Source organism: Myiozetetes cayanensis, unplaced genomic scaffold (genome assembly GCF_022539395.1).
Source record: "Myiozetetes cayanensis isolate MyiCay16 unplaced genomic scaffold, myiCay2020 scf4, whole genome shotgun sequence".
NCBI lineage: Eukaryota > Metazoa > Chordata > Aves > Passeriformes > Tyrannidae > Myiozetetes > Myiozetetes cayanensis.
Genome location: NW_026087631.1, coordinates 28,625,423 through 28,641,016, shown reverse-complemented (window position 1 = coordinate 28,641,016; position 15,594 = coordinate 28,625,423). Strand labels below are relative to the sequence as shown.

The 15,594-nt window shown below is 38.6% G+C and overlaps 1 protein-coding gene across 2 annotated transcripts in view; it reads right to left on the bottom strand.

Annotated features, from left to right (window-relative positions):
- CAMK4 (calcium/calmodulin dependent protein kinase IV) overlaps positions 1 to 15,594 on the bottom strand; it is a 199,043-nt gene that overhangs the window by 132,573 nt on the left and 50,876 nt on the right. Inside the window, exon 2 of one of the 2 annotated variants that reach the window (XM_050328440.1) lies at positions 6,122 to 6,200. The exons of the other annotated variant lie outside the window; for it this stretch is intronic. Coding sequence (XP_050184397.1) covers positions 6,122 to 6,200 — 79 coding nt within the window. The remainder of the gene's footprint in view (positions 1 to 6,121; positions 6,201 to 15,594) is intronic. 2 annotated transcript variants of the gene reach the window in all.

Genomic DNA, 15,594 nt, shown 5'->3' with positions numbered 1-15,594 from the left:
TCTCTGAACTCCCTCCATCACCTCAGTGTCTTTCCTGTAGTGAGAGGCCCAGAAAACTGAATTTGGGGTGGGGCCTCACCAGTGCCAAGTAGAGGGGGACAGTCACTTCCCTGGTCCTGCTGGTCACACCACCACTGAACCAAGACAGGGTGCCATTGGCCTTGTTGCCCACCTGGACACTGCTGGCTCATGTTCAGCTGTTGTTGAGCAGCACCTTCAGGTCCGTTTCCTAGAGGTAGCTTTCCAGCCACTCTTCCTCAAGCCTATAGTACTGCATGGGGTTGTTGTGACGCAGCATTTGGCCTTGTTGAACCTCAAACAACTGGCTTCAGCCCATGGATCCAGCTTGTCCAGATCCCTCTGCCATCCAGCAGATCAAAACTCTGACCTAACTTACTGTAATCCATGAACTTTCTGAGGGTAGACTCATCCAGCTCTATCTCGTCATCCTGATCATCAATAATGAAACAGGACTGGGCCCAACATGGATCCCTGAGGGATACCACTAGTGACTGGCCACCAACTGGATGCAGCCCCATTCACCAGCACTCTCTGGGCCCTGCCATCCAGACAGTTTTTTACCCAGTAAACAGTGCACTTATCCAAGCCATGGGCTGCAGCTTTTCCAGGAGAATGCCGTGGGAGATAGTATCAAAGGTTTTCTGAAGTCCAATCTTCCCTTTGTCCTCTAGGCAGGTCATCTGGTCATACAAGGAGATCAGGTTGGTCAAGTAGGATGCCTTTCCTAAACACATGCTGGCTGAGCCTGATCCCCTGATGTGTCACGTGATGGCACTTAAGATGATCTGTTCCATGAGCTTCACAGGCACAGAGGTCAGGCCTGTAGTTCCCCAGATCCTCCTTCCAGCCCTTCTTGTGGGTGGGCACCACACTGGCACCTCCAGTCATCTGGAACCCTCTGCTGTTGAGCCAGAACTGATGACAAATGATGGAGAGTGGCTTGGCAAGTTCTTCCACCAGCTTCCTCAGCACCCTTGGATGAATATCATTGAGTGCCATAGACTTGTGAGCATGTAAGTGGCACATCTGGTCACTAATCACCTCCTCTTGGGTTTCAGGGGGTCTATTCTGCTCCCCCACTCTGTCTGCCAGCTCAGGGGACTGGCTGCTCTGAGCATAACCAGTCTTATTACCAAAGATTAAAGTAAAGAAGCAACAAAGTACCTCTGCCTTTTCCTCATCCTTTATGACAATGTCCCCTCCAATAAAGAACAGAGATTTGCCTTGGCTCTCCTCTTGTTGTTGACATTTTCATAAAAACACCTTTTATTATCTTTCACAGCACTGGACAGATTGAGTTGAGCTTTGCCTTTCTGATTTTCTCTCTACATAATCTAACAATATCTTTGTATTCTTCCTGAGTTGCCTGCCCCTTCTTCCCGAGGTGTATATATATGTGTTCATATATACATATATGCAAACACTAATGTAGTTGGGACCTTTTTATATATATCATTATAACCTCCTCTAGACCCTAACTCTAGGTATCCAACCCCACTTATCCAAAAGGGAAGCCTATTACCTTTACATCTGCTCACACTCCTCTCTGCTTCATAGACATAAACTATCTATTGCGCTCAAATTTTCCAAATCCCTAGTATATTCAGATTAACTGCAGCACAACTGTTTCCAGAGAAGGCATTGCTTGAAAGCTGTTGCTCTCAAAACAACCTGATGTGCCTGAACATTTTTCTGATTTTGAACATCAACCAGTCTGCAAGAAGAGTGCTGCTTCATAAATACTGATTTTGACAGAAGTACTGATGAAGTATTTGTTAAGCATCATAAACCATCTGAGAGAGGATGCCTACACAGGAAAAAATCAGGAAATCAGAATGAGAATTCTCCAAAGCAGCCTCTGTACTTGCATGTCTCATTAATTGAGAAAGAGAGGGCCTAATATTTCATATACTTAATTACTTATAGGGGACAGTACCTATCAATTAAAACCTAGAAATATTAACCAAGCTATCCTTCAAAGCATTGCTGAGAAGCAAATCAAGTAAATATTATCTCATTTTCATGGATGAAAAAGTTGAAACCCAAAGAAATACCTTGACAAATGGTACAGGCTGAACTGGGAATATGCCAGGACCCAGGCTCCAGACAACCCATCCCAGTATCTTACTCTCCTTTCAGCAGAGCATATTGCTTTATTGCCATGGCAGATCCCAAATTACTTCAGTTACTGTGGTTAGCACTTGGTAGACCTATAATGTAGGCAGGCACTTGGTGTCTTAGTTTAGAAACCATGGAAGAGAGGCCATCTGTTCTATTCACTATTTTTAATGAAACTTGTCCAGGCTAGGGTAAGAAATTTAAAGTGTAAGTGGATCTAATTTCTTGGAAAGCATTCCCCTGCCCAGATTCTGACAAAACCTCCAGGTTGCCTAGCTCCCTCAAAATACACTAAATGGAGGAAAAGGTCTGCAGATGAGAGGCTTCATGTAATAAATAATACATATATATATATGTTTCCTCCCTTAGAGAAACCTGTGTTCTTCCACTATGATCCACATGATGTAAGTTGTTTGCAACAACAACCATTATAAAAAGACTGGTTGTAAATAATGACATAATTTTTCAGTCTTAGTTGAAGAGCAGTAACAATCATGTTTGTAAAGTGTGTCCTAAAGATATTTCACTTTTCTTAAGCACTGAGTCATCAAGAAGAGATAAAATGCATAGTGAAAAGCAAACCCATCTCACATTTGCAATTGCAAGTGTAAAAATTCAGCTCTGTACTCTGCTTGTTAGCTGAGTTTTTCTGATGTGCTATATGATCTGGTTTTGCCTCTTTCTTGTTTCATGAAATAGATTTCCCTATGAAGAAATTACATGATTCAAGTCTTTACCTTTACTACCTGTGCAAAATTTAAGAGGTCTAAATATATCAAAAATCAAATAATGAGTATATATTATGATCCTACATTTCAATTATGTTCAGGAACCTAGGACAAAGGTTGGAAGAGCAAATCAAAGGCAATAATTTAGCATACTTATTCACCTGTCCCATAGATGCTGGTTTTTCAACATATTTCTTTTTGTAGCTTCTAATAATAATTACAAATTTGATTTCTCCCACTAATTCAAAAATCAATTTTTCTTTGGACTTCTTTAGCCCTTCTAAGAGTTGTGTTTTAGCTGCTCTAGAAGTTATGGTTCTAACTTGCCTCTCCATTTCCTAGCTTTGACATTCAGAGGCTTTACGAAAAAGAATCAGAGATGTCCTTCGAAACAAATTTTATTCACTGTAATTCAAAGGATTCAAGATTACTACTAAACTACAAAACCAAAACAAACTGGGAATGGAAGTATTTTGCTTCAGTAGTTTTGAACCAGCAAAAAACCTTTTGTCAGAATTGTATACCATTTGCACTAGTAGTGAAGAATGATTAAACCTCTAAACTGAAATACAGTATTACCAACATTTTGTTTTATTTTATTGACATGAAAAGGTTTGTATAAACATGTTTTCTTCTGTTTCTGTTTCTTAGTTTAACTGGAAGAAAAAAACAATCAAACCCAAATCATAAATCAAACCTCCCCCTCCCCCAAACTTAGCTAATAATCTGGCACTATTTTATTAAGCTGGATGGGGAAGAAATATTAATTACAAAATGTCCTAAAAACTCACATCCCTCAATAAGTATGTATTGTTAGAACTAGCTGATATATCCTGCCCAAAATTTTGTTCTGTCCTGAATCAAAATCAGGCAAATTAAAAAATTACCCTTACTATTTAAATGAAAAGAATGCTGATAGCATTTTCTGTTCTTGCAGTCTGTTCCTAGAATGCTACTTCCATCCTAAAGAATCATTGGCTCTTTTCTAAACATTCCCATGAGATGAAAATAATAATTTCTAATGCTTTACTTCAAATTACAGCACTGTAGGGATCATCTCTCACAAATCTGGAGATGTCCATCAGCCACCAGATTCCTAATCACACATCACTTCCAGAAGAAGCAGGATCCCTGACCCTCACCCTTCACAGACCTTCTCCTCAGAGTCAGTCTTGTTCGATGCAGTGTTTAAAGTCAGTGAGTTTGAATGGAAAAATCAGAGTATTTGCTTTTTTGTCATTTTCCTTTGTCTTCTTCTAATTTCATGTGCTCTTCAGTGCTCCCTTATGTGCATTTAAGAAAGGAATTGAAGAAACAGGACTCTTATCAGAAGGAGACAATCACAGGCTCTTCTTCTCCTCCTATCCCTTATTCTCCATTACCAGACTGCCATTTATTTTTCTCTTTTTAAAAACCTAGCAGAAAACTTAAGCCAATCAACATTTTGGTGGATGGTTTGGCCCACATGTAGTTATTTTTATACTGAGATACTCTGAGCAAAGATCAGACCTCCTGCTGTAGGAGCACTGTAACACAAATAGTTCTGTCTCTGTGAAAAAAAATTACATGTCCAAATTGGACAGACACAAGCAGTGGCACATCCTTAAACATTGTCTCCCATGTTCTCAATTATTCAAAAAAAGCTCAGTTGTGTGAAAATACTACTTGTTCTCATAACAAAACATCCCAAAGTGTATCAGTTACAGTGGGAACAACTTAGCTCTGTGAACTGCTTAACCACACTGCTGTTATAATCATGGCTGCATTAAGCCAACCTACTGCTGCTGTGAAAACAACTTACATAACAATAGTCTTTCTTCTTTATTTGCCATGTTTCCTACATTTTAACAAAAAAAATCTGTGGTACAGTAAGTCTACCAAAAGTCTAAATCGACTAGTTTCAGACACAAATAGATACATCTAGCATTAATGTGGTGATTGTGAGCATGAGTTAATTTCCACAAAGGAAAAAATCAAAAGGCAGAGAAACTATTTGAAGTAATACAGTTTTTCCTTGTGCATTTCAGAACAAATATTATAGGAAAGTACACTCCTGAAACATTATGGGAATCACTGGCATAATGAACTGATAAAAGCCTGAAAATTAAGTTCTCTGCTTTTCTGTAGGAAAGGTAGATCATAGCCTGCAGCAATGCAAGCTCCTCACATGCTCTGCTTCTTCCAGTACACCAGATGCAAATTCAAAAGCAACACACACAACTGAATTTTTGTGCCAGCTTAAACTTTGGCTTACTTTCAAAGATGATAAATTAATACCAACATTTTACTCATGTGAAACCCACTCATTATGTCTTGCAATGAGACCACCAGTTAATTCACCATTTAGACATGTTTACACCTACCCACGAATCATTATGTTTCTACATGTGAATGTTCCTGAACTTTATGGAATAATGAATGATTAAACACTAGAATAAACTGAATCAAAACCATTCATGAACAAATATCATGTCCATGCCTCACAGCTTGATTGCTCTCTCTCAAACTCCTCCTCTTAGGAATGTGAGCAGGTCTACCCTATGCCTCACACTCTCTTCCTATTTCAAGTCTCTCAGTCCATTACTCCTCTTTCCTCTCTAGTCTCTCTTCATGTTTCCACCATCTATTTTGTAGCACACACAAAAACAGCTGTAGTACAAGTGTGACATATATGGAGCTCTAAAAAGAATTTATCATCTCAACTGATTCTCTTGAAGTTTTGCAGGGGTAAAAAACCTCCACAAAATATATATATTTTACTTGAGTTTGAATTGGTGTTTTAATCAGTGTTTTTATCTTCTGAAAAAGATAAATTGTGTCCTGATGTTTTTTGAGCAAAACAATGTATTAAATCAAAGTGAAACCACTGAACATTTAAATTATTCAGAATGTGCTTTTTTCTATAGTGAAAGGAAAAGACATATTTGTTTAAAATATTTTGCCCAAATCTAAGTCTACATAGATAACACCAGATGAAGATATAAACAAGATTTGTGGGGATAAAGCAATCCCAGTACAGTACTGTTACCTCTAACAGCTGTTTCAATGATAAGGAACCAAAGAAGCTCAGTCACCAGAAATAAAAGTTTAGCAGGGTCCTAAATCTAGCATATTTTTCCCACATGAAGAAACTGCATCAAAAAAGAAAGGAAAACAAAAACAGAAACAAAAAATCCCCAAACCCAAAAAACCTCAGAGGAAATCCCAAACATATTCCAAAGCAAAACAAAGCAAAACAAAACTAAATGACTTACTGTCTTCTTCAACATTTTGACGGCGTAAGGTTTCTGGGTCCCTTTCTGCCTGCATCTGTAGACAATGGATGTAGCCCCACTAAATTAAAAAAATAAAAAAATAAAAAAAAAAAAAAAAAGAAGGAAGAATAGTTGTAGATACAACTCTTTGAACTTGTCAGTAAACAGAGTTGCCTAACTAAAACTACATTTTCTAGTCCTCCCACTTTTGGCAAAAAATACCTCACTTTTCTCTGCAAATGCAAAAAAACCCCCCAAACCCCCCAAAAATAAACCAAACCAAAAAACCTCTCTGATGAACCAGTGAACTTCAATAGTTATTCAACCAATGGAACTTCCCAGAGCTCAGGGCGCTTTTTAGTCACACCTTTTCTGTCTCCTGACAGTTTCTTGAGGTTTCCCCAAGTAAATATATCTTACCCCAAACTTGTGGCAACATATCTTGTCTTTGTTAAAGCAACGTTTGCAAAAATAATTGCATTAGGTTTTTCCCTAACTGTTGATGGCAGTAATGTTTAGACAGAAGAGAAAAACAATTTTTGCGCTGCTCCCTGCCCAGTTGCAAAAACAGCCAAATTTGGCACCAGATGGAGCGAGCAGCGCTATTGATTAATTCAGTGGAAACTGGTGGGGCTTGTTCATAGCAAAAGTGAACTGGATATAAATCTTCTGGTTGCCTTTAAGGTGTACTCATTTGGTGTGTTAAATCTGAGCACTCATAACATAAAATTATGGCTCTGCTGGTGGAAGGCACTTCTCTGAGTGGGAGGTTGGGCTAGACAGTCTCCAGAAACAGGCTCAACTTGCTGTGCTTTACTTATTACCATCAAGGAAAGAACTGAAACTCTGTGTTTTGGTAAACAGAGGAAAAACTTCTGGAAAACCATACTGGCTACAAACTATTCAGATACATTTATATTATACCACAAAACGGATGCATTGAAGTGCTATGTTTCAGCAAGGAATTTAAGGCAATTTTGGACACCTCCTGTCCTCAGGAGACTTGCCACCATCTGTTAGACTGAGCACTTCTGAGTAGTTGCAGATATTTAAGCTAGAGGGGACTGCAGTTTTCATACATGACTTCCTGAATAACCACTGCAGAACTGCATACAGCAACTCTGCAGCAAGTTAATTTCACATATACCCCACACCAAATCGTACTGCAGATCTCTGAAACAGAGGAAACCCACTTCAGTCTGTCTGTAGGAGATGACCAGGACCTGCACAACGACATGAGCAACTTTCTTTTAAACAGAAGAATGGTACAACCATTTTTGACTATATGAATAAAACTGTGACATAAGGTTTGTTATTCTGAGTGCAGTGTTGTACAAAACTGCCATGCGTGCTTTGCACTTCTGCCCTCTCAGCATGGGCATAGGTGCCAGATAAGGCTCTGAGTAGGCACATAAGGCTCTGAGTAGGCACATCCATATTTTTATGAGTACATCCGTGAGCACAAGGACTGGCATTTGACTGAAAAGACTTGTTTCTGAGAGACCTCTTCATCAGGAAGGGCCACCTATGGCAAGAATTATGCAGCTCAGTCATCTGAGGGCTTATGTGCATCACACATAAAGTAATCTTTATCTCAAATGCTAAAATGATTTGTCTCTCATAACAGTATATTAATAAATATGTGGGAGTACTGTAAGCTTCAGTGACTCCCAGAATCATTATATGAATTTGATTAGATCTTCTCTCCTTGGCCAAATCTCAAAAGGCTCTATTTAGCAAGTAGAAAAAACCCCACCACATTAAAAAAAAACACAGCCTCACATCTTTTAAATACAACCAAAAATGTTAAAAGATAGAAATCTAAGAACCTGCTCTAATAAGGTTTCTATCTCCAGTATTTTACTTCAGAACTGTAATGGAGAAGTCAGTGCATAAACTGCAAATCACTCTTGTACCTGGCTTCACATATGCAGAATACAATATAAACATTAAACTCAGTAGTTTACATGTGTTCTTACTAAGTAGGTAGCACACTTTCTAATAATTACTGTATTTGGGTGAGGGCAGAATTAGATAAGCTGTGCAGCTGATGTTCCAAATAAATAGATTACCATGCCTGTGCACATTCATAGGTGTTCATTGCGGCTGTGGCAATGGAGGGCAGTCTCTCACTAATGCTTGTGCCACTGTTTGCTTTACCAGTTTGTAACCTGCTGCTGCAAAATCTTCAATGTGGATAAGAACCTACCCATTAGAACACCCCTGATGATATAACAGCAGTGCCTTGGTGGTGAGATGGACAGCTACACCACCAAGGGTGTTATCACACCACCTTTAACAGTCCATTTGACTGTACCCAAGGCTGTAAGACAGGCAGTATAACGCTTGAAAAAGGAATATGACAGCCTGGGGAGACAGGAATTTATAAAGGCAAATCCAGATGAGTAGTTTGACATCAGGCTCATTAGTCACTGTTCAAAAGACACACAGAGGGGCTACTTTAGAAATTATTCCCTGTTGCAGAGATTTCTGACAGCACATCCCTGGAGTCCTAATTTGGGGAAAAAAATTATGACAAAATATCACAGGACTTGGAAACACTTTCAAAGAGTTCACTTCCAGTTTATGTGTATATGCCCAGCTCTGACAGTCATGTTCCCACCAGCCACGAAAGAGATCACCAAGCTAACATTTAACACTACCCTCATCTGCCATGCCAGAAACCAACATGGGAACTCAGGAACAGGATGGCGACCTGCTTACACCATACTTGGTGCAAAACTTAGCAGAGAACTACTACTAGTACAGACTTGACTCCTTGTCTCTTTAGTGATAACAGGATCTCTTCACTTCTCTTCATTTGAAAAAAAATTAAAAAAAAGGTGATGGGAGGTGGTAGGGTTTTCAAGGGCAGAAATCAGCCTATGGATCTTAATGTAAATGTGCAAACAGGACTGCCTTGTGCAAATAAGGGCTTATTTTGGCTTCCTGCTGAAGTTCAGCAAGCTTTCTGCTGAATCAGCACATACAGCTTTCCTGAGACTGTGTGACTTGGAAGGCCACCAGCTGGAGCAATTCAAGCTTTCACCACCAAAGTGCAATGGGAAGATTCATCTGCAAAAACCTCAAGTGCAACTGGAAAGCTGTTAATTGTAACCCCTTGCCCTTATTCTAAGCTTTTTTTTACATTAAACCTTGACTACCCTCAATCAGGCTCTCAGAACCTCTCCTGGAATTTGCACGAATGGAAAATTTCTTTGGTACATTTGGTCAGAATATACAAATATGTAGAAAACAAGAATTTCTATGGCAACATGCCACTTTCCACAGGCATGGAATTCATGGCCACATAGGAAGACTACAAACAAAGCTCTCTCAATGCCCAGTTTTCTTCAGGTGGTGATTCCCCTCATCTGAGTGATAAATATTAATAGTGCTAGAGAAAGAGATTGCCGGAATTCAAAGGTTAAGGCACAGATTTGATAAGCAGCAGATAACAACGCTGCAGCATTAACAGTTTAAAAGAGAGGACCCTAAGAAGAAATTCAGAGGACCCTAAGCCCAAGCAACTACTAGCACTTTGATGAGTACCTTGCAATGTGTGAATGGCAAGTGACTCATTCCAAATTCTGCCCAGAAACCAGAAATTAAGCCTCTCATATTTCAGAAGATTACTCACTGTATAGTGTTTGTCTATTTGGAATTGATTCTGTCTGTTCTTCCCTCTTTGTAGTTAGTGAACATATATATACACATATGTATGTCTTTGTATGTATTTGTACATTTATACAAAATATTTCGTTATGTATATTTCTGCATGTAAGCATGCATTTATTTACCTCTAAAGAAATATAGTCTTAAAGGGGCATTCAGCTGCTGCTTTTTTGCATCTCTGCCTGTAACAATCTATCTGAACTCAAAATATAAATTATTTGAAGTTGGCTGGAACAATGTCAAAAAAATTACATATTCTAGAATATGTAATTGGCCAAGTTAGAGAATACTAATTAGAATTCCTGCATTGCTGAAAATATTGTCATTCTCTTTTACTGACATTCATGTTTCTGTTTGGAAAGGTGCTTAAAGATTCTGTTAAAGATTTACTTTTAAGAGCCAGGGTGTAAGTGTGAACATGCAGCACAACAGCAACAACTAGTAAAAACCCAGATCATTTTACTGCATGTGGTATATGTGTAGACAAATGTGTTTCTATAACGGGTTTTGAACTTATAAAAAGCCTAAAAGTAATGTATACATCTTAACTACTTTGTCATAATGAACAACAAAAGCACCACCTACAGTGAGGACAACAACTCATGAGAAAGCTTATGATGTCCTGAGCATGGAATGTATCACAGCTGTGACATGTAAAAGTCAGTACTAGCACAGAAACAGTGAAGTACAAAATACTGAAGTACAAATACTTCAGTGTCATGATAAACTCAGTCATCCATTAGTCAAATGATTGCCTTAAAAATTTAAAGTATTAAAAGTGCCATTTAATATGTGAAAATAGATTAAAATTTAATGACTGATCTCTGCATTTGTGTTTCCACACAAATTTGAAAAACATTTTTAAAATAATTAAGATATATGTGCAAAACTTCTCCCCCCCTCCTCCAATAAACAATTTGTTGAGTATTGTGGATTATTTTTCTTATTATTATCCTCACATGTTACTAAATTTCCAATTATTTCAGAAGGACACTGTTTCAGAGGATGGACAGAAGCACCACAGTGCTTTGCTTGTGCTAAGGAGTTCAGACTGTGAAATGGAGAGAAAAGGCATGGTCACACTTCAAATACATGCAGTCAAAAATAGTGGTGTCAGCACAGATGGAAGGAAGGCAGAGACGCCCAGGAGGGGTGTTAAGGAGGTGGAAGTGATCAGCAGAATTTGCACATAAAGGAGAAAATGGAATTTGCAGGATCCCGCAGTGTAGACTGGCAGAGAGAGAAAAGACAAAGCAAGAAAAGACAGAATTTGACCCAATTTGGAAAAAGCCTTTCTTCTCCCAAACCCACAAAAAGCTTTAGCCTCTGAAATAGGAATGGTGACCAAAATGAAATGCAACCATGTGTTTATTTGGTCATAGTAATTAGGAAAGGTGAATTCCTAGAACTGCAGTTTTTATAAAAAATAAACAGCCATTGACTTCATTTTACTGGAAGGAAGAATTTGGTCTTTTCAAAAGTAGGTCAGCATCTCCACACCATGCCCACTCATCCTGGGTTTTATACTGCCTTTTGAATCAACTCAGTACAAATACAGTTCACTATGTAATCTCCTGCAAATTTCATTTGCATTAAATTCCTTGAGTTCTGAATTGATTTCTGAAAAATAAATTAGTTTGTGCTTCGTGCAGTCAAAGGACGATTATACAATCTAGTTTATCCAGAAAAATCAGATGAAAGAATGATCAGTCCCAAGAAAACTGTACCTGGTACATAGCCATGGAAATCTGTGCTGCCAAAACTGCAGTAACAGGTCAAAGACTGGTATTGGTTTCCACAAAGAATACTGATTTTTTTTTTTTTCAGTTTACAGAAATATAAAGTTAAACCACATTAATTTACTCTTCCTTACATATAAACTAGGTCAAATGCATTTATAGAAATGAAATTGCAGTTCCTAGACTTCAAAATTAAATGTCCTGTTTGAAGTTAAAGACTGAAAACAACAAATGAAAACAAAAATAAAACCAAATAAAACTGAGAGAAAGCTCTTGACACACACAGAAATGAAAATAATATAAAAATGCATACTCTATGGCATTACTGCTGTTGGCTTCACTTAGAAATGCACATACATGCAGATTAGGAAATTCTCACAACTTGCATTTCATGTAAAAACATCAAAACAAACTTTCTTTCTACAGTAATCTGAAAAACAATTCTTAAACTATTCAAATCTAATCTAAAAGCTTCTTCTAAACACCAACACCAATATATAAAGGACTTGCAGGCAATTGTACACGCTGCAGCCCTCCTTTTCCCCTCATTATTTCACAATTTGTAAAGAGAACGGAAAATTTCACAAAATGTACATAATTTAGGAGGGGAAAAAACCCTTGAACTCCCACATCCTATCAATAATGAAACTAATCTTTAAAGAGGGCAAGGTTAGTGGAAAAAATGTATGCAGTTCTGGAAAAAAAAAGCCAATTCCGTTGCATTCCAGAGTTCTGGCTGTTTTGATTTTGAGATTGAAAACATCCATACCTTTTCAGTTTTTCATTCTATGACTTTAAGCTGATGAGTTAATTTTCTAGTATTTGAGGTGAGAGGCCTTTTTAGTAATTGATTTCTGTTCAGTCTGAATTGCAGAGGCAGTGCAATAGACCAATAATATATTTTTTATATTCAGCCTTCACTGCATTCAGCAGACAAATAAAAGGAGCACAACAAGAGATATACACCATTTTGAAAGAAACTGTAATCAAACTAGTGCTTGCCAATATTCTTCAACCCATAACTGCTACAGATAACAGTCAGTAGAATTGTAATCTTTTAGACGTGGGCTAGCTTGGCTGGTGAAAAACTAATTAAAATGTAGCAGTCCAAGCCACTCCCGCTGTGGTGGCTGGACCAGCAGCTGCTAATTCCTGCTGGGATTGAAGCAGTGTATTTCTAACTCACTTCCAGTGGGGCTCCTCCTTCAAGTATTGCAGGAAATTTATAGAAAAAGACTTCTATTCCACAAGCAGTAAACACTTTCTTGTTTCACCTGGAATTACTGCCTTTTTAAACAGCAGGTTTTCAGTTAGGGGTCAAATTAGCTGCATTCTCGAATACCCATGTTAACGTTTGATTATTTCCCTCAATCTCAAATAGAGAGTACTTGTCATTTCTATTATTTTCGTAAAAGTCAGAAAACCTAATTTGCCATCATCATAAAAATGATCTGCAGACTTATACTTGGATGTTATTTTATTGTGTCAACAAAGTTACAGGAAGTAGCTTTTACAGTAAGCTTTTGCACACAGTGGAGCTGCAGCAGAGAGACAATGTTACCACATATAAAACAGAAAAAAAGTGCTTGAGAAAGTGAAAATTACATTAAGGCAATATACTCTGTTACGGGTTTTGTCAGAGCAGTTATTTCCATTAGAGTGATAAGTTTTGCAGTCCTGCCAAGTCTGATGACCTAATGCCAACTTACTCAAAGAGCAGAGGATGATCTTCCAAAAGTATAAAGCCCAACCTTTCTAGCCAGGTAGACTTTGATTCTGGTGACTGGGAAAGACCAGTAGGTATAGATCTTCCCTAAAAACTGTATCTTCTACACACACATAGAGGAATGGCGCTGCATCAGCCCTTAGCTATCCCTGCAGATGCCCTGGATCACTCCTCTCCACCCACTCTGGTCCCACCCACTCCAAGGGACAAAGGATGCAGGAAGCTGGGGTCACCACACACACCTTCCTTCTCAGAGGCACATGTTCACCATGCATGACTGCAGTGGGTGCAAATCTGAGAGAAAATCTGAGATAAGGGTTGAGATAAGGACAGAGCGATCTCCTACCAATCACTGTCATGGGCAAAACAGAGTGGGAACTGGAATGAAAAATCTTACAACAGAATAAATTTTAATCATATTAGTTTCTTGCTTGCATGGGAGTATCTTGTTGCGCCTTTGTGGGTGTACTTATTTATGTGGCTTTTACTTTACACTAGTGTATGACAGAAATCCAAGAACATTAATGCTACACGAAACATTGTGTAACAAAGAGAGGCAATCTGCCTGTTCACCAGAAAGGCAGAACACACAGGCACTTAGGTCACACAGGTAGAGTATGGGTAAGTTCAGGGTCAGCTGAGATATCCATAATGTGTTTCAGGAAAAAAAGAAACAAAAACCATAACAAGACCACCACCAGCAAAACACCCCAAACAACCAAAACCAGCGGTGGCTTTTGTATTCAATTTCAGAAGTTCTGTGTTTCTCCTGGTCAGCAGTAGTGCTGCTCATCTGTTTTCCCACTGTGTTGCTGCTCTTTTTGGTTTCAGCGTTTCATAACGAAGAAGCAGGCACAACATGCACAACAAAGGCCATAGGTACTAAGGCAGAGGGCACTGGGAAGCATTTTGTGAAACAACGAAATGTTAGAAGACAGGAAGAATAGAAGCAACTGAATCAAATGCCTTTCATCAGGAAGCTGTGGCCTATGTTCAGTTTTTGCTTTCTGAGTTTTGTTTTTCCTTAGTGGTAGCCATGTATTATGAGCTCTTGACTTCAGTGAGCCTTTCTGGCCTTCGGAGTGCTGGGCGAGAAGACGGAGAAAGGACCAAAGGTGACAGACTCCAAGGCACATTTGTCATCTAATCTGGTGCTTTGATTGGCCAGTGCCAATGTTAAAGTTCAGTGCAGAGAACCTCTGACATGTTACTCAGCAGCTTCAATTCAAAGTTAAAAGAAAGTGTCTTGCAAACCATTCTTACGTTCCAACTTTAAAAGTGTTCACGTCAGCAGGGACTCTTATTTCTAGAGCTGTGAAGGTTAAAAAGTCTGAGCTGGCAGTTCACATTTCAGGTTGACTCTCCCCCATTCCCTCCTGAATTGCGTTTGTATAATTGGAAATTTAGTGTTGTTGCATCTTCTCCAGATCTACCTGAAACATTGAGATGGAAGTTTTGACTTCCACAACTAAATGAAGCTCCGAATCCTTTCTAACTTCAAATACCTGACCAATTTCCAAAGCTGAAGCTCAGTCTTTTCTGCATCAGCTGTCATTTGTAGCAATAAACTGTATCATAACCAAAATACTAAGACATTTGTTGTAGGAAAGACTTTCTGTGTCTTAGTCCAATACTCCACTGTTTTTTGTTGTTGGTTTTTTTTTTTTTTTTGCAGTTTCCTTTTATAATGTTCTTCAGATTCCAGTCATGTTCCATCTTAAAACGGGTATAGCTTTTAGTGCCATTTGTTTCCATCAGAAGCTTGATCAAAACCTGATTCCTCTGGTGGTTAAATCTTCCTGATTTCTGCTAATTGGAGTCACTTGATCCACCTTGGATTTTGAGCTAAACCCCAGATTTGTCTCAGGTGATTCTTTTTTTATCCATGGTGTAGTAACTGAAAACAAGTCTTTGAGAATGGTGTGAGTTGAGCTCAGCTGGGCACCACATGACCACCAAGCTTCTCTTTCACTCTCCCTGCTCAACAGGATAAGAGGAAGGAAAATGGGATGAAAAGGTTGGGTCAAGATAAGGACAGGGAGATCACTCATCATTTATCATCACAGGCAAAACCAGCTGATCTTGAGAAAATTGATTTTAATGATGGTAATTAGTAACAGAGTAGGATGATGAGAAATGAGAGCAAATTTAATGCAATTAGCAAAGTGTTTGTACATAAATAATTTGAGTCACACTTTGAGGTTTTGAGAGTAAATACTCATTATAAAAACGTTGCAAAAATTGGTGCAAAAATTGCTATTACTGAAATGACTGAGTGTAATGTGACTGCAGGTGTGCTGTATTTTGGGCAAATGAGGTTTGCTACAAGAGAC